Source organism: Pongo pygmaeus, chromosome 4 (genome assembly GCF_028885625.2).
Source record: "Pongo pygmaeus isolate AG05252 chromosome 4, NHGRI_mPonPyg2-v2.0_pri, whole genome shotgun sequence".
Classification (NCBI taxonomy): domain Eukaryota; kingdom Metazoa; phylum Chordata; class Mammalia; order Primates; family Hominidae; genus Pongo; species Pongo pygmaeus.
In genome coordinates, this window is record NC_072377.2 from 32,789,251 (window position 1) to 32,802,339 (window position 13,089).

The following is a 13,089-nucleotide window of genomic DNA, read 5'->3' on the forward strand; positions in this document are numbered from 1 at the left end:
ACAATCCAATTAAGAAACTGGCAAATGAGGCTGGGTGAGGTGGCTTATACCTGTAATTCTAGCACTTTGGGAGGCCAAGGCAGGTGGATCATTTAAGGCCAGGAGTTTGAGACCAGCCTGGCCAACATGGTGAAACCTTGTCTCTACTAAAAATACAAAAAATTGGCTGGGCTCAGTGGCTCATGCCTATAATCCTAGCACTTTGGGAGGCTGAGGCGGGGGCAGGTCATGAGGTCAGGAGATTGAGACCAGCCTGGCCAACATGGTGAAACCCCGTCTCTACTAAAAATACAAAAATTAGCTGGGCGTAGTGGCGCACGCCTGTAGTCCCAGCTACTTGGGAGGCTAAGGCAGGAGAATTGCTTGAACCCGGAAGGTGGAGGTTGCAGTGAGCTGAGATCGCACTATTGCTTTCCAGCCTGGCGACAGAGCAGGACTCTGTCTCAAAAAAAAAAAAAAAAAAAAAAATTTAGCCAGGCGTGGTGGCAAGCACCTGTAATTCCGGCTACTCAGGAGACTGAGGCATGAGAATCGCTTGAAGTTGGGAGGTGGAGGTTGCAATGAGCTGAGATGGTGCCATTGCACTCCAGCCTAGGGACAGGGCAAGACTTTGTCTCAAAAAAAAAAAAAAAAGTCAAGCGCAGTGGCTCACACCTGTAATCCCAGCTCTTTGGGTGGCCAAGGCAGGCAGATCATGAGGTCAAAAGATCAAGACCATCCTGGCCAACATGGTGAAACCCGTCTCTACTAAAAATACAAGAATTAGCTGGGCGTGTTGGCACGCGCCTGTAATCCCAGCTACTCAAGAGGCTGAGACAGGAGAATCGCTTGAACCTGGGAGGTGGAGGTTGCAGTAAGCCAAGATCATGCCATTGCACTCCAGCCTGGTGACAGAGCGAGACTTTGTCTCAAAAAAAAAGAAAAAAAAGAAACTGGCAAATGAAAAGTCTTACAACTACTGGATCTTCTTCTGTCTACCTATTTATATGTGCTGTGTGTGATGTTTATATATGAAAGAGCTGATTAATTGGCTTATAAAATGATAGCTTAATTCAAATATTTTGTCAGAAAAGTAAAAGGTACAATGTCTTTTAGTTCATGTGACTTAAGTAATTTTGGGAAGTAAAAACAGTTTTACATGCAAGGTGTGTAAGAAAAGTGAAATGTGTTTTTAGTAAAATATATCTATATCTATATCTATATCTATATCTATATCTATATCTATCTCTCTCTCTCTATATATATATTTTTTTGAGACTGAGTCTCGCTGTGTCACCCAGGCCCAGGCTGGAGTGCAGTGGCGCGATCCCTGCTCACTGCAAGCTCCGCCTCCTGGGTTCACGCCACTCTCCTGCCTCAGCCTCCCGAGTAGCTGGGACTACAGGTGCCTGCCACCACGCTTGGCTAATTTTTTGTATTTTTAGTAGAGATGGGGTTTCACCGTGTTAGCCAGGATGGTCTTGATCTCCTGACCTCATGATCCACCCGCCTCAGCCTCCCAAAGTGCTGGGATTATAGGCATGAGCAACTGCACTCACCCCAAATAAAATATTTTAAGAAGGCATGGGAATGTGGGGTTTTTTTTTGCTTAAAGGGTTAAATGATTGTTTCAAGTTAGGATAAAGCTGAAGGTTTGTGAAAAATTAATATTTTTTTTTGTTTTTTGTTTGTTTGTTTTTTGAGACAGAGTTTCACTCTTGTTGCCCAGGCTGGAGTGCAATGGCATGATCTTGGCTCACTGCAACCTCTGCCTCCCAGGTTCAAGTGATTCTCCTGTCTCAGCCTCCTGAGTAGCTGGGATTACAGGTGCCTGCTGCCACGCCCAGCTAATTTTTTTCTATTTTTATTAAAGACGGGGTTTCGCCATGTTGGCCAAGCTAGTCTGGAACTCCTGACCTCAGTTGATCCGCCTGCCTCGGCCTCCCAAAGTGCTGGGATTACAGGCATGAGCCCATGCGCCCAGCCAAGGTTTTATTAAGAATTGGGTTTAACATTAATAGTACATTAATGCAAAGGTGAAACTGGCTTATTTGGTATAAAAATCATATAGGAAGCATTGCCAAATATGAAATGGTGGCTTTCTTTGCACTATATTTGTATAAATACATTATTGGTATGTGTTCCAAAATTATGGGAAACTCCTATAATTCTGATATGACATAGTGTATGTTATTAATAATTATAACTGTTATGTAAAATTATTGTGTGCCATAGAGGTAACCAAAATTCCTAATCCATTGTGGCTTAAATAATGGCTGGTCTAAGAGTTCTTGTCATCCACAGACTATTGTTGTTTTGTTTTAATCCTCTTCAAAAGGTGGTGTATAATCAGCTATAGGACTTTGACAAGTGCTGTTGAATGCAGGTTTCTGACAACTTTGAAGACTGTGGCATTAGAATAGAGGAAAAAACTTTCAGGACTCTCATGGAGAGTTGAAATGTTCATGAATATCAACAGGAGTTAACTGCAAGGACTGAACTAATGGAAGACTGAAGTAATCTTTTTTGACCTTTTGCTTAAAATATTGCTAATCCTTTGTTTTGTTTTTCAGAGTCAAGATAACTTTTCTTTTGAGCTCTTTACAGCTTTTAACAATCGAGTAAAGTATATTCCCGTGAACAAAATTTGGAGTATATTTGTTTTCTCTCTACCTGATTTATCTTTTCAAAAAAAGCTTATTTTTGCAAGCAAATCGGTCTTAGTATGATTTGTCTTTAGCAAAAATGGAAGACTGGAAAGAGAAAAAATCAGGTTTCAAGAACTATGGTACACCTGTGATTAGATTCTAGTCTCATCAGTAGTTTTTAAGTTTTTTTTCATTCTGCAATTTAGACCGACTGCTTATTCCTGTGAATCAACAAGTGATCTTTGGCTACAGCTTAGAAGAAACAAGAGAGATGGATGGGTACTGTGAAAAAAGTCTGGATAAGTATTCTAATTCTAGGCACATATTGGAATCAGCTGGCAACCCTGTATCAGCTTGGTTCCAACAGTTGCCCAGTTCATGGAAAGTCTTCTATTTAGTTTACTTGGGATAATTTTACTTATTTTGCTTTACTGTTGTGGAATATACTGCTGTTGTACTCTTTGTGTAGGAATGCAGGATAAGCTTACTGAATGTTTTCTTAAATTGAACACTTATTAATCTTCTAGATATTACCTTTTGTTGGAACTCAAAGTTATGAATGGCCCTCACCATACTGATGCTTTCTTACTGAGTGCCTCTCTACCACAAATACAAGAGACCCTAATTTGTTAGGCAGGAATATCATTGCCCTTATTCACCCTGAAGAAGTTACAGAAGATGGATTTTTGTCCCTCTAGAACTCAGGATTAAGGGTTTTCTTATAAAAGGCAGGGGGAAAATATGCCAGAGGCATTCAAACCAGAGCAACTCCATCTTGAATAGAAGCTGGGTAAAATAAGGCTGAGACCTTTGGGCCTGCATTTTCAGGAGGTTAGGTATTTGTAGTCACAGGAAGAGATAGGAGGTTGGTACAAGATACAGGTAAGAAAGACCTTGCTGATAAAACACCATGCAGCAAAGAAGCTGGCCAAATCCTACCAAAACAAAGATGGTGATGAAAGTGACCTTTGGTCATCCTCACTGCTCATTATACATTAATTATAATGCATTAGCATGCTTAAAGACACTCCTACCAGCACCATGACAGTTTACAAATGCCATGGCAATGTCAGGAAGTTGCCCTACATGGTCTAAAAACGGGAGAAACCCTCAGTTCCAGGAATTGCCCACCCCTTTCCCAGAAAACTCATGAATAATCTACCCTTTGTTTAGCATATAATCAAGAAATAACAATAAGTATAAGCAGTTGAGCAGCCCAGGCTGCTGCTCTGCATATGGAGTAGCCATTCTTTATTCCTTTACTTTCCTAATAAACTTGTTTTCACCTTACTCTGTGGACTTGTCCCGAATTCTTTCTTGCGTGAGATCCAAGAAATTGGGACCCCTTTCCAGTAACAATACAATTAAAAATTTTGTCATCTAGAAATATCTTATTTTCCTTTTAGCTCATCTATGTTTTCTTCTTCTTCAACTCCCAGTGCCCTTTCTTCTACCTCAACTCCCAGTGCCCTTTCTTCTACCTCTTTCTCTTAGTCCAGAGAGCAGACAGGATGACAGGCAGGCTACTCCAATGTGACTGAGATTTTCAGAAGGTAAATGGATTTGGTCTCTCCAATGAAAGGATGGATTTTCTTAAGGCTGTAGCTTGCTTAAATTTCAGGCCTTCTTCCTGATATTTCTTTTGAAAAAAATCAGTGAAGAAAGTGCAAGTGTTTCTCTGTGGCTGTCTGTTACATTAAGTAGAGGAGCATTAAATATTCTAATGTATAGGAAATACCTGATTACAGAATTTAAAAATTTAGAATGGCAAATAACTAGAGATTGTTCCCAAACTTAACAGATATGGTTCCATGTTAAAGTTGGAAGAATACATAGGTAAAGTGTCTGGGGTCTGAGATATAATAAAATCAAATGCCAACAGGGCTAGCCTGGTAGACAAATAGGAAATGATGGAGGCTGTGGTAAACTGTTCAGAACAGGTTATGTCTAAAATTTATCTTCTAAAGGGAGTGGCCCCTACTCTCAGCTTTAGCTAATTGTTACCATGTAGAAACACAAGCCCTGTGTCATCAAGTTTTCTCATTTTTCTTTTTCTTTTTTTTGAGATGGAGTCTTGCTCTGTTGCCCAGGCTGGAGTGCAGTGGCATGATCTTGGCTCACTGCAACCTCCACCTCCTAGGTTCAAGAAATTCTCTTCCCTCAGCATCCCAAGTAGCTGGGTCTACAGGCATGCACCACCACACTGGCTAATTTTTGTATTTTCAGTAGAGACAGGGTTTCACCATGTTGGCCAGGCTGTTCTCGAACTCCTGACCTCAGGTGATCTGCCCACTGGGGCCTCCCAAAGTGTTGGGATTACAGGCGTGAGCCACTGTACTCAGCCTGAACTCTTAATTTTCATGTATTTTTAGAGTAATCAGTTCCTACAATCAATTTAATCACCTTTTCATACTTTTATTCCATAGGTTGCTTCCTTTTTTTAGAAAAAGGCTTTCACATTAGGTTTGTTGCTAAACTGAATAGTCCTTTCCAAACTAAAGACCCAATTTCTTTAATATTAAATAGCATGTCTCACTTGGGATTATATTAGAATGAGGTGAATATATTAGCTTTGTATTTAACATAGAATCAGCTTAATTAATGTTAAAAAATATTTTTCAGGCCAGGCGCGGTGGTTCACACCTGTAATCCCAGCACTTCGGGAGGCCAAGGCGGGCAGGTCACTTGAGGTCAGGAAATGGAGAGCAGCCTGGACAACACGGTGAAACCCTGTCTCTACTAAAAATACAAAAATTAGCCAGGTGTGGTGGCACTTGCCTGTAATTCCAGCTACTCGAGAGGCTGAAGCAGAATGGCTTGAACCTGGGAGGTAGAGGTTGCAGTGAGCCATGATTGTGCCACTGCACTCCAGCTTGGGGGACACGGCAAAACTCTGTCTCAAAAAAAAAAAAAAAAAAAAATCAGGCTTTAAGTTAGTAATATAACTGTTTCATATTTCCAGATTTTATTTTACACCCAATATTATTACACTAAGCAAGATAAAGGAAGACTAAAATTACCTAGACTACAGGTAATCAATAAAATTCACCAGGGCCTGTTGTGGGGTGGGGGGAGGGGGGAGGGATAGCATTAGGAGACATACCTAATGTTAAACGACGAGTTAATGGGTGCAGCACACCAACATGGCACATGTATATATATGTAACAAACCTGCATGTTGTGCACATGTACCCTAAAACTTAGAGTATTAAAAAAAAATTCCTTAGGGAATGGGGATATTATGATTTGCTTAATATTCCAATTAACATACTGATAACTATATATACACGATTTGGCTGATGACAAAATACCCTTAATACTAAATTTAAAATATAGTTTAGTTTTGCACTGTATAGTACATTATGGTCACTGCTATAAAGCATTTATTAAAGCATGATCCACAATTTGTATCAGAACCATGTACATTTTTTGTTTGTTTGTTTTAGATGGAGTCTCGCCCTGTTGCCCAGGCCGGAGTGCAGTGGTGCGATCTTGGATCACTGCAACTTCCGCCTCCTGGGTTCAAGTGATTCTCCTGCCTCAGCTTTCCGAGTAGCTGGGATTACTGGTGTGTGCCACCACGCCTGGCTAATTTTTGTATCTTTATTAGAGATGAGGTTTCACCATGTTGGTCAGGCTTGTCTTGAACTCCTAACCTCGTGAACCTGCCCGCCTCAGCCTCCCAAACTGTTGGGATTACAGGCGTGAGCCACCGCTCCCTGGCTTTTTTTTTTTTTTTTTTTTTTTTGAGACAGAGTCTTGCTCCGTCACCCAGGCTGGAGTGCAGTGGCACGATCTTGGCTTACTGCAAGCTCCACTTCCTGGGTTCATGCCATTCTCCTGTCTCAGCCTCCCGAGTAGCTGGGATTACAGGCTCCCGCCACCATGCCTGGCTAATTTTTGTATTTTTAGTAGAGAGGGGGTTTCATCATGTTGGCCAGACTGGTCTCAAACTCCTGACATCAGGAGATCCACCTGCCTCAGTCTCCCAAAGTGCTGATTATAGGCATCAGCCACCGTGCCTGGCTTTTCTTTTTTCTTTTTTTCAGATGGATTTTTGCTTGTCACCCAGGCTGGAGTGCAATGGCGTAGTCTCCCACATAAAATTTAAGAAAAACAAAAAATCTAATTTGGAATGATCCTATAGTGATTGTTAAAAATGCAGTTTCTCTATGTGTACTCATACATAATAACCTCCCAGACTCCAGGATACCTTAAATAAAAAGCAGCAAGGTGTAGATCATACACGGTATGCTATCATTTTTGTAAAGAACAAACACGATGCATCCATTCATGCTAACACATACAGTGATCATCTGTGGAAGGACACACAGAGCTGACACTACCTCTTGGAAGGGAAGTAACATAATTGGAAGGCAAGGTGAAGGAGAATACTTGTTTTATGCTATATATCACTTTATACCTGTCAACTTTTTTTATATCATGTGTATGAACCACCCATTCAAATAAATTACCTAATATAAAGTCATCTTAAATTGCAGATTCTCAGGCTTTTCTGGCCTATCTCAGTAAGAATCTTTGCAGTTAGGGTTTAGAACTCTTAACTTTTTAGAACAGGGTTTTGCCACGTTGCCCAGGCTAGTCTGGAACTCCTGGGCTCAAGGAATCTGCCTGCCTTGGCCTCCCAAACTGTTAGGATTACAGACATGAGCCACCATGCCTGGCCGGAAATCTTAACTTTTAGAATGTTCCTCAGATGGCTCATTAACAGTCAAGTTTCAGACCACTGCTATGAACATTATCATCTTTGTATGACCCTGTATTTGTCCTTTTTTTTTTTTTTTTTTTCTGAGACGGAGTTTTGCTCTTGTTGCCCAGGCTGGAGTGCAATGGTGTGATCTCAGCTCACTGCAACCTCTGCCTCCTGGGTTCAAGCGATTCTCCTGCCTCAGCCTCCTGAGTAGCTGGGATTACAGGTGTGCACCACCACGCCCGGCTAATTTTTTGTATCTTTAGTAGAGATGGGGTTTCACCATGGCCAGGCTGGACTTGAACTCCTGATCTCAGGTGATCTGCCCGCCTTGGCCTCCTAGAGTGCTGAGATTACAGGCGTGAGCCACCGTGCCTGGCCAGTATTTGTCCTTAATTGGGAAAAATTTTTTTTAATACAATGGCTCTGTCAAATTCAAAAAATGGTGGCTCCTCTAAAGGAACTGCTTATAAATTCATAACACATAATGATGTAATGACCATGCAAAAACAAGACTTCTGCTTTTTTTCAGTAAGCAGAAAAATTATTTACAATACTGTTGACTTAAAAAAATCAGGCCAGCCTGTAATCCCAGCACTTTGGAAGAACAAGGCAGGTGGATCACTTGAGGCCAGGAGTTCACAAGACCAGCCTGGCCAACATGGCAAAACCCTGTCACTACTAAAAATACAAAAATTAGCTGGGTGTGCTGGTGCACGTCTGTAATACCAGCTACTCGGGAGGCCGAGGCACGAGAATTACTTGAACCTGAAAGGCAGAGGTTGCAGTGAGCCAAGATAGCGCCACTGAACTCCAGCCTGTGTGACAAGAGCGAGACTGTCTCAAACAACAACAAAAAAATCAGGCCAGGTGTGGTGGCTCATGCCTCCTAACCCAGTGCTTTAGGAGGCTGAGGTGGGTAAGGACTGCTTGAGACCACAAGTTTGAGGCCAGCCTGGGCAATATAGCAAGGCCTCCATCTCTACAAAAAAAGAGCTGGGTGTAGTGGCGCACACCTCTAGACCTAGCTACTTGAGAGGCTTAAGCGGGAGAACTGCTTGAGCCCAGGAGTTCGAGGCTGCTGTGAACTATGATAGTGCTACTGCACCCCAGTCTGGGAGACAGAGCATGACCCTGAGAGGTGACAGTGTGCTGGCAGTCCTCACAGCCCTCGCTCGCTCTCGAAGCCTCCTCTGCCTGGGCTCCCACTTTGGCGGCACTTGAGGAGCCCTTCAGCCCACCGCTGCACTGTGGGAGCCCCTTTCTGGGCTGGCCAAGGCCGGAGCCCACTCCCTCAGCTTGCAGGGAGGTGTGGAGGGAGAGGCGCGAGCGGGAACCGGGGCTGCGTGGGGCGCTTGCGGGCCAGCTGGAGTTCCAGGTGGGCGTGGGCTTGGCGGCCCGCACTCGGAGCAGCCGGCCGGCCCTGCTGGCCCCGGGCAATGAGGGACTTAGCACCCAGGCCAGCGGCTGCGGAGGGTGTACTGGGTCCCCCAGCAGTGCCAGCCCACTGGCACTGCGCTCTATTTCTCGCCGGGCCTTAGCTGCCTTCCGGCGGGCCATGCCTGAGCCTTCCCCCGCCTCCATGGGTTCCTGTGCAGCCCAAGCCTCCGCTACGAATGCCGCCCCCTGCTCCACGGCACCCAGTCCCATCGACCACCCAAGGCTGAGGAGTGTGAGCGCAGGGCACAGAACTGGCAGGCAGCTCCACCTGCAGCCCCCGTGCGGGATCCACTGGGTGAAACCAGCTGGGCTCCTGAGTCTGGTGGGTACCTGGAGAGTCTTTACGTCTAGCTCAGGGATTGTAAATAACCAATCGGCACTCTGTATCTAGCTCAAGGTTTGTAAACACACCAATCAGCACCCTGTGTCTAGCTCAGGGTTTGTGAGTGCACCAATCCACACTCTGTATCTAGCTGCTCTGGTGGGGCCTTGTAGCACCCTGTATCTAGCTCAAGGTTTGTGAGTGCACCAATCCACACTCTGTATCTAGCTGCTCTGGTGGGGCCTTGGAGAACCCTTATGCCTAGCTCAGGGATTGTAAACACACCAATCAGCAGCCTGTGTTTAGCTCAAGGTTTGTGAGTGCACCAATAGACACTCTGTATCTAGCTGCTCTGGTGGGGCCTTGGAGAACCTTTATGTCTAGCTCAGGGATTGTAAATACACCAATTGGCACTCTGTATCTAGCTCAAGGTTTGTGAACACACCAATCAGCACCCTGTGTTTAGCTCAAGGTTTGTGAGTGCACCAATCGACACTCTGTATCTAGCCGCTCTGGTGGGGCCTTGGAGAACCTTTATGTCTAGCTCAGGGATTGTAAATGCACCAATCAGCACCCTGTCAAAACAGGCCACTCGGCTCTACTAATCAGCAGGATGTGGGTGGGGCCAGATAAGAGAATAAAAGCAGGCTGCCCAAGCCAGCATTGGCAACCCGCTCGGGTCCCCTTCCACACTGTGGAAGCTTTGTTCTTTTGCTCTTTGCATAAATCTTGCTACTGCTCACTCTTTGGGTTCACACTGCTTTTATGAGCAACACTCACCGCGAGGGTCCGCAGCTTCATTCTTGAAGTCAGTGAGACCAAGAACCCACCAATTCCGAACACAACCCTGTCTCAAAAAACAAAACAACCAAAGAACTGTCAGAGGATACTAAGGAATATTCAATCCAAGTTACTCTTTCATATAACTAATGTGGGTCTAGCCACAGCTATGAAAACAAGCTATGTAAAAAATACAGAAATAATTATTTTAGTAAATAAATGCTACCAATTGCATTTTTGGATGAAGACACTCAAAACCAAATGCAAAATTTTGGTCCCAGATGGGCTGAAAACATCTTTAGTACATAATTGGAGGGTGAAGGAAGCAGCCTGGCAAAGTGCTGACCATGAACTTTGAAATTGTCACTTAAACAGTGACATAAGGTGTATAATCTTCATTTAGCCATTCTGGGCTTGTTTCCTCATCTAAAAAATATGACATATATTACCTACAATTCACTTACGGTAGTTTTAAATGGGAAAATACATAAAAAGACCTAGCATGGTCCCCAGAATCAACGTGTAGTAAAGGTCAGTTCCCATCCTTTTTTTTTTTTTAAGACAGGATCTCACTCTGTCACTCAGGCTGGAGTGCAGTGGTGTGATCTCACTGCAGCCTTGACCTCCCAGGCTCAAGCAATCCTCCTGCCTCAGCCTCCCGAGTAGCTGAGACTACAGGCACATTCCACCATGCTCAGCCAATATTTTTCTATTTTTAGTAAAGACGGGGTTTCGTCATGTTGCCCAGGCTGGTCTCAAACTCCTAAGCTCAAGCAGATCTGCCTGCCTCGGGCTCCAAAAGTGTTAGGATTACAGGCATGAGCCATCGTGCCAGGCCAGCATTCTTCCCTTTTGAGAGAATTGTGAGGAACGAAATTCTAAACGAGAGTAAAATGAGGCCCAGAAAAATTTAAAAAGGGAAAAAAAGCCTTGTCCAAGTGAAACAGACAGTACAGGTTGAGTATATCTTAACTGAAATGCTTGGGACCAGAACTGTTTTGGATTGTGGAATATTTATATCAGTTGAGTATTCCTAATCTGAAAATCTGAAATCGTCCAATGAGCATTTCCTTTGAATGTCATGTAGGCCCTCAAAAAGTTTCAGATTTTGACACTTTTCAGATTTTTAGATTAGATAATCTGTATGTGATGAATCTGGGAGAAAAGTCTGAGTCTCCTGTTCTATTTCCCCTGTGGTCTCCTGTGGTTTCCTGGCCCTCTAAGACTTTGGGGGAAGATTCTGACCCGAGAAAGAAATTAAGCCAATATAGTATTGAATTACAAAATTTTCTGAAAATTATGTGCTTAGGCAACAAACATTTGTCAGGAATAACAAGATGCAATACTCAATAAATTTGAATATGATTTTACTGAAGCATACATCATTTCAAAGCAAAAGTAGTTTATGTTGTCAATTCTAACATATAATACATTTAAGTCATTATATGAATTTCATTTTCTGTGTATTTCACTGTAGTGCTGTGACAACAAAATGACATCTGTGTACCAGAGCATACATATATCAACAGTAAGATGTAATTTTTCATTACATCACTGCTAGAATATTTAGCTTTGTGTAGGAGACATAAGCATGTAAGATGGCCACACCAAATAATTTTCTGTTTTTTTCCTTAGATAATCTTAATTTTTTATCAGTAATACTTTATCAACCTCACTGTTAACAGAACTGTAAATTATCTGGGTGATGGGGTGTGTGGAGAAGATCATCTGTGTTATACTGTAATAGTTGCTAGAGTAATCTCACACACACCAATAAGGAACTGTCACCATAATTAAGGGCTAGTTACTGTTGTTAGTTGCACAATGATGAAGTTCTTCTGAAAATATTGGTTAGCCCACTTATATGTGAAAAACGCCCTTTCCACTTATACACAAGAAAAAAATATTCAGAAAGTTATTTTTGGCCTTGCTATGTCAAAAAGTCAACTGTACAAAGATCTACGTGTTAAACCTAAAATTATAATTTTAAAAGTCTATTAAAAACAAAAATGTCATGCATTTTTATTATCAATTATGCAGAGGCTTTAAAACTGTTGCAAGACCATATAGTATATATTAGCTTTTATACTGCTAATGCACAACTAACAGCAAACTTGATTAGATTAACAGAACTCTGTCTTAATTACACCTTTATATATCACACTAGAGACAAATGCCACAAGATCTGCAGAAACATTCAGTTCTGAGCACTCGAATGGCAGGATAACTTTTTGTGTTGTAATCCTTCACATATAGAAAAACAAACTCTGCAGTCTCACGTTACAAAAAAACGTACTGCTGTAAAATATTAAGAAGGGATAAAGGATATCATCTCTAACACAAAGTAACTTACAACTAGTGTCAAAAAGCAAATAAAACCTCTAAATTAAAATATCAAAATACACAAGAGCAACTGAAGCACAAATCCTGCATTAAATACAGTGAAGATTTAATAAGACAATGCACTAGTTAATAAAAGACACAAAAATAGCGGGGGAAGCTAGGGCAACCAGAAAATAAAATAAAAATAATGGGAAAAAATCGGAACTACTGTTTTCCCCCTAGTCGGAGCACATTTTTTTTTTTTTGGGTGTCTTTCCATTCAAATAATACCTAACACTGTACATTTTTAAATGTCATAGAAAAACTTGGTTCTTCCATGAAATCCTTTCAATTCTTGATAAATTTTTCAATGTAGACATTATTATGAATGAAAAACAGCCAACAAATGGGCACCTGTTTTTTTAACACTGAAGATTTACAGACACTTTTTAAAAGTTATCATAATCTTTTTTGTCTTTTTTCCCCTCAGCTTCAAATCCATCAACTCCATCACTATCTCTTCTTCGTTTCCTGTTGTTGTGGATGTTAAAACGTTGGCTCATTTGCGGTAATGGATCCATGCCTAGAACTTTGTGTATCTGGCGGAATGCAAGGAGTCTCAATGCAAACTGTAACAAAGAGAGTCAGAATTTTGAGTTAATTGAAAAACCCCAAGTAGTAATACTTACTACATTTACCTCCCTCCAAATGCAACATAAAAAAACATGTGTAATGAAAGAAACATTTAAAGGAATTACTTTCACAACTGAAATAATCTGTATGTTCTCACGTTTTTATTTCCTAGCTTTTCTGTGTGCATGCCATTTTGTTATCTTAAACATTAAGTAAAAAAAAAAAAAACTTTAACACACACACAAAATTACAAA

At 41.9% G+C, this 13,089-nt stretch overlaps 1 protein-coding gene across 2 annotated transcripts in view; it reads right to left on the bottom strand.

Annotated features, from left to right (window-relative positions):
- Positions 1-11,230: 11,230 nt before the first annotated feature.
- ZFR (zinc finger RNA binding protein) overlaps positions 11,231-13,089 on the bottom strand; it is a 90,406-nt gene continuing 88,547 nt past the window's right edge. For both annotated transcript variants that reach the window (XM_054488621.2, XM_063664700.1), the window contains one exon: positions 11,231-12,831. In XM_054488621.2, the coding sequence (XP_054344596.1) occupies positions 12,652-12,831 (180 nt within the window). In that variant the 3' untranslated portion in view covers positions 11,231-12,651. The remainder of the gene's footprint in view (positions 12,832-13,089) is intronic.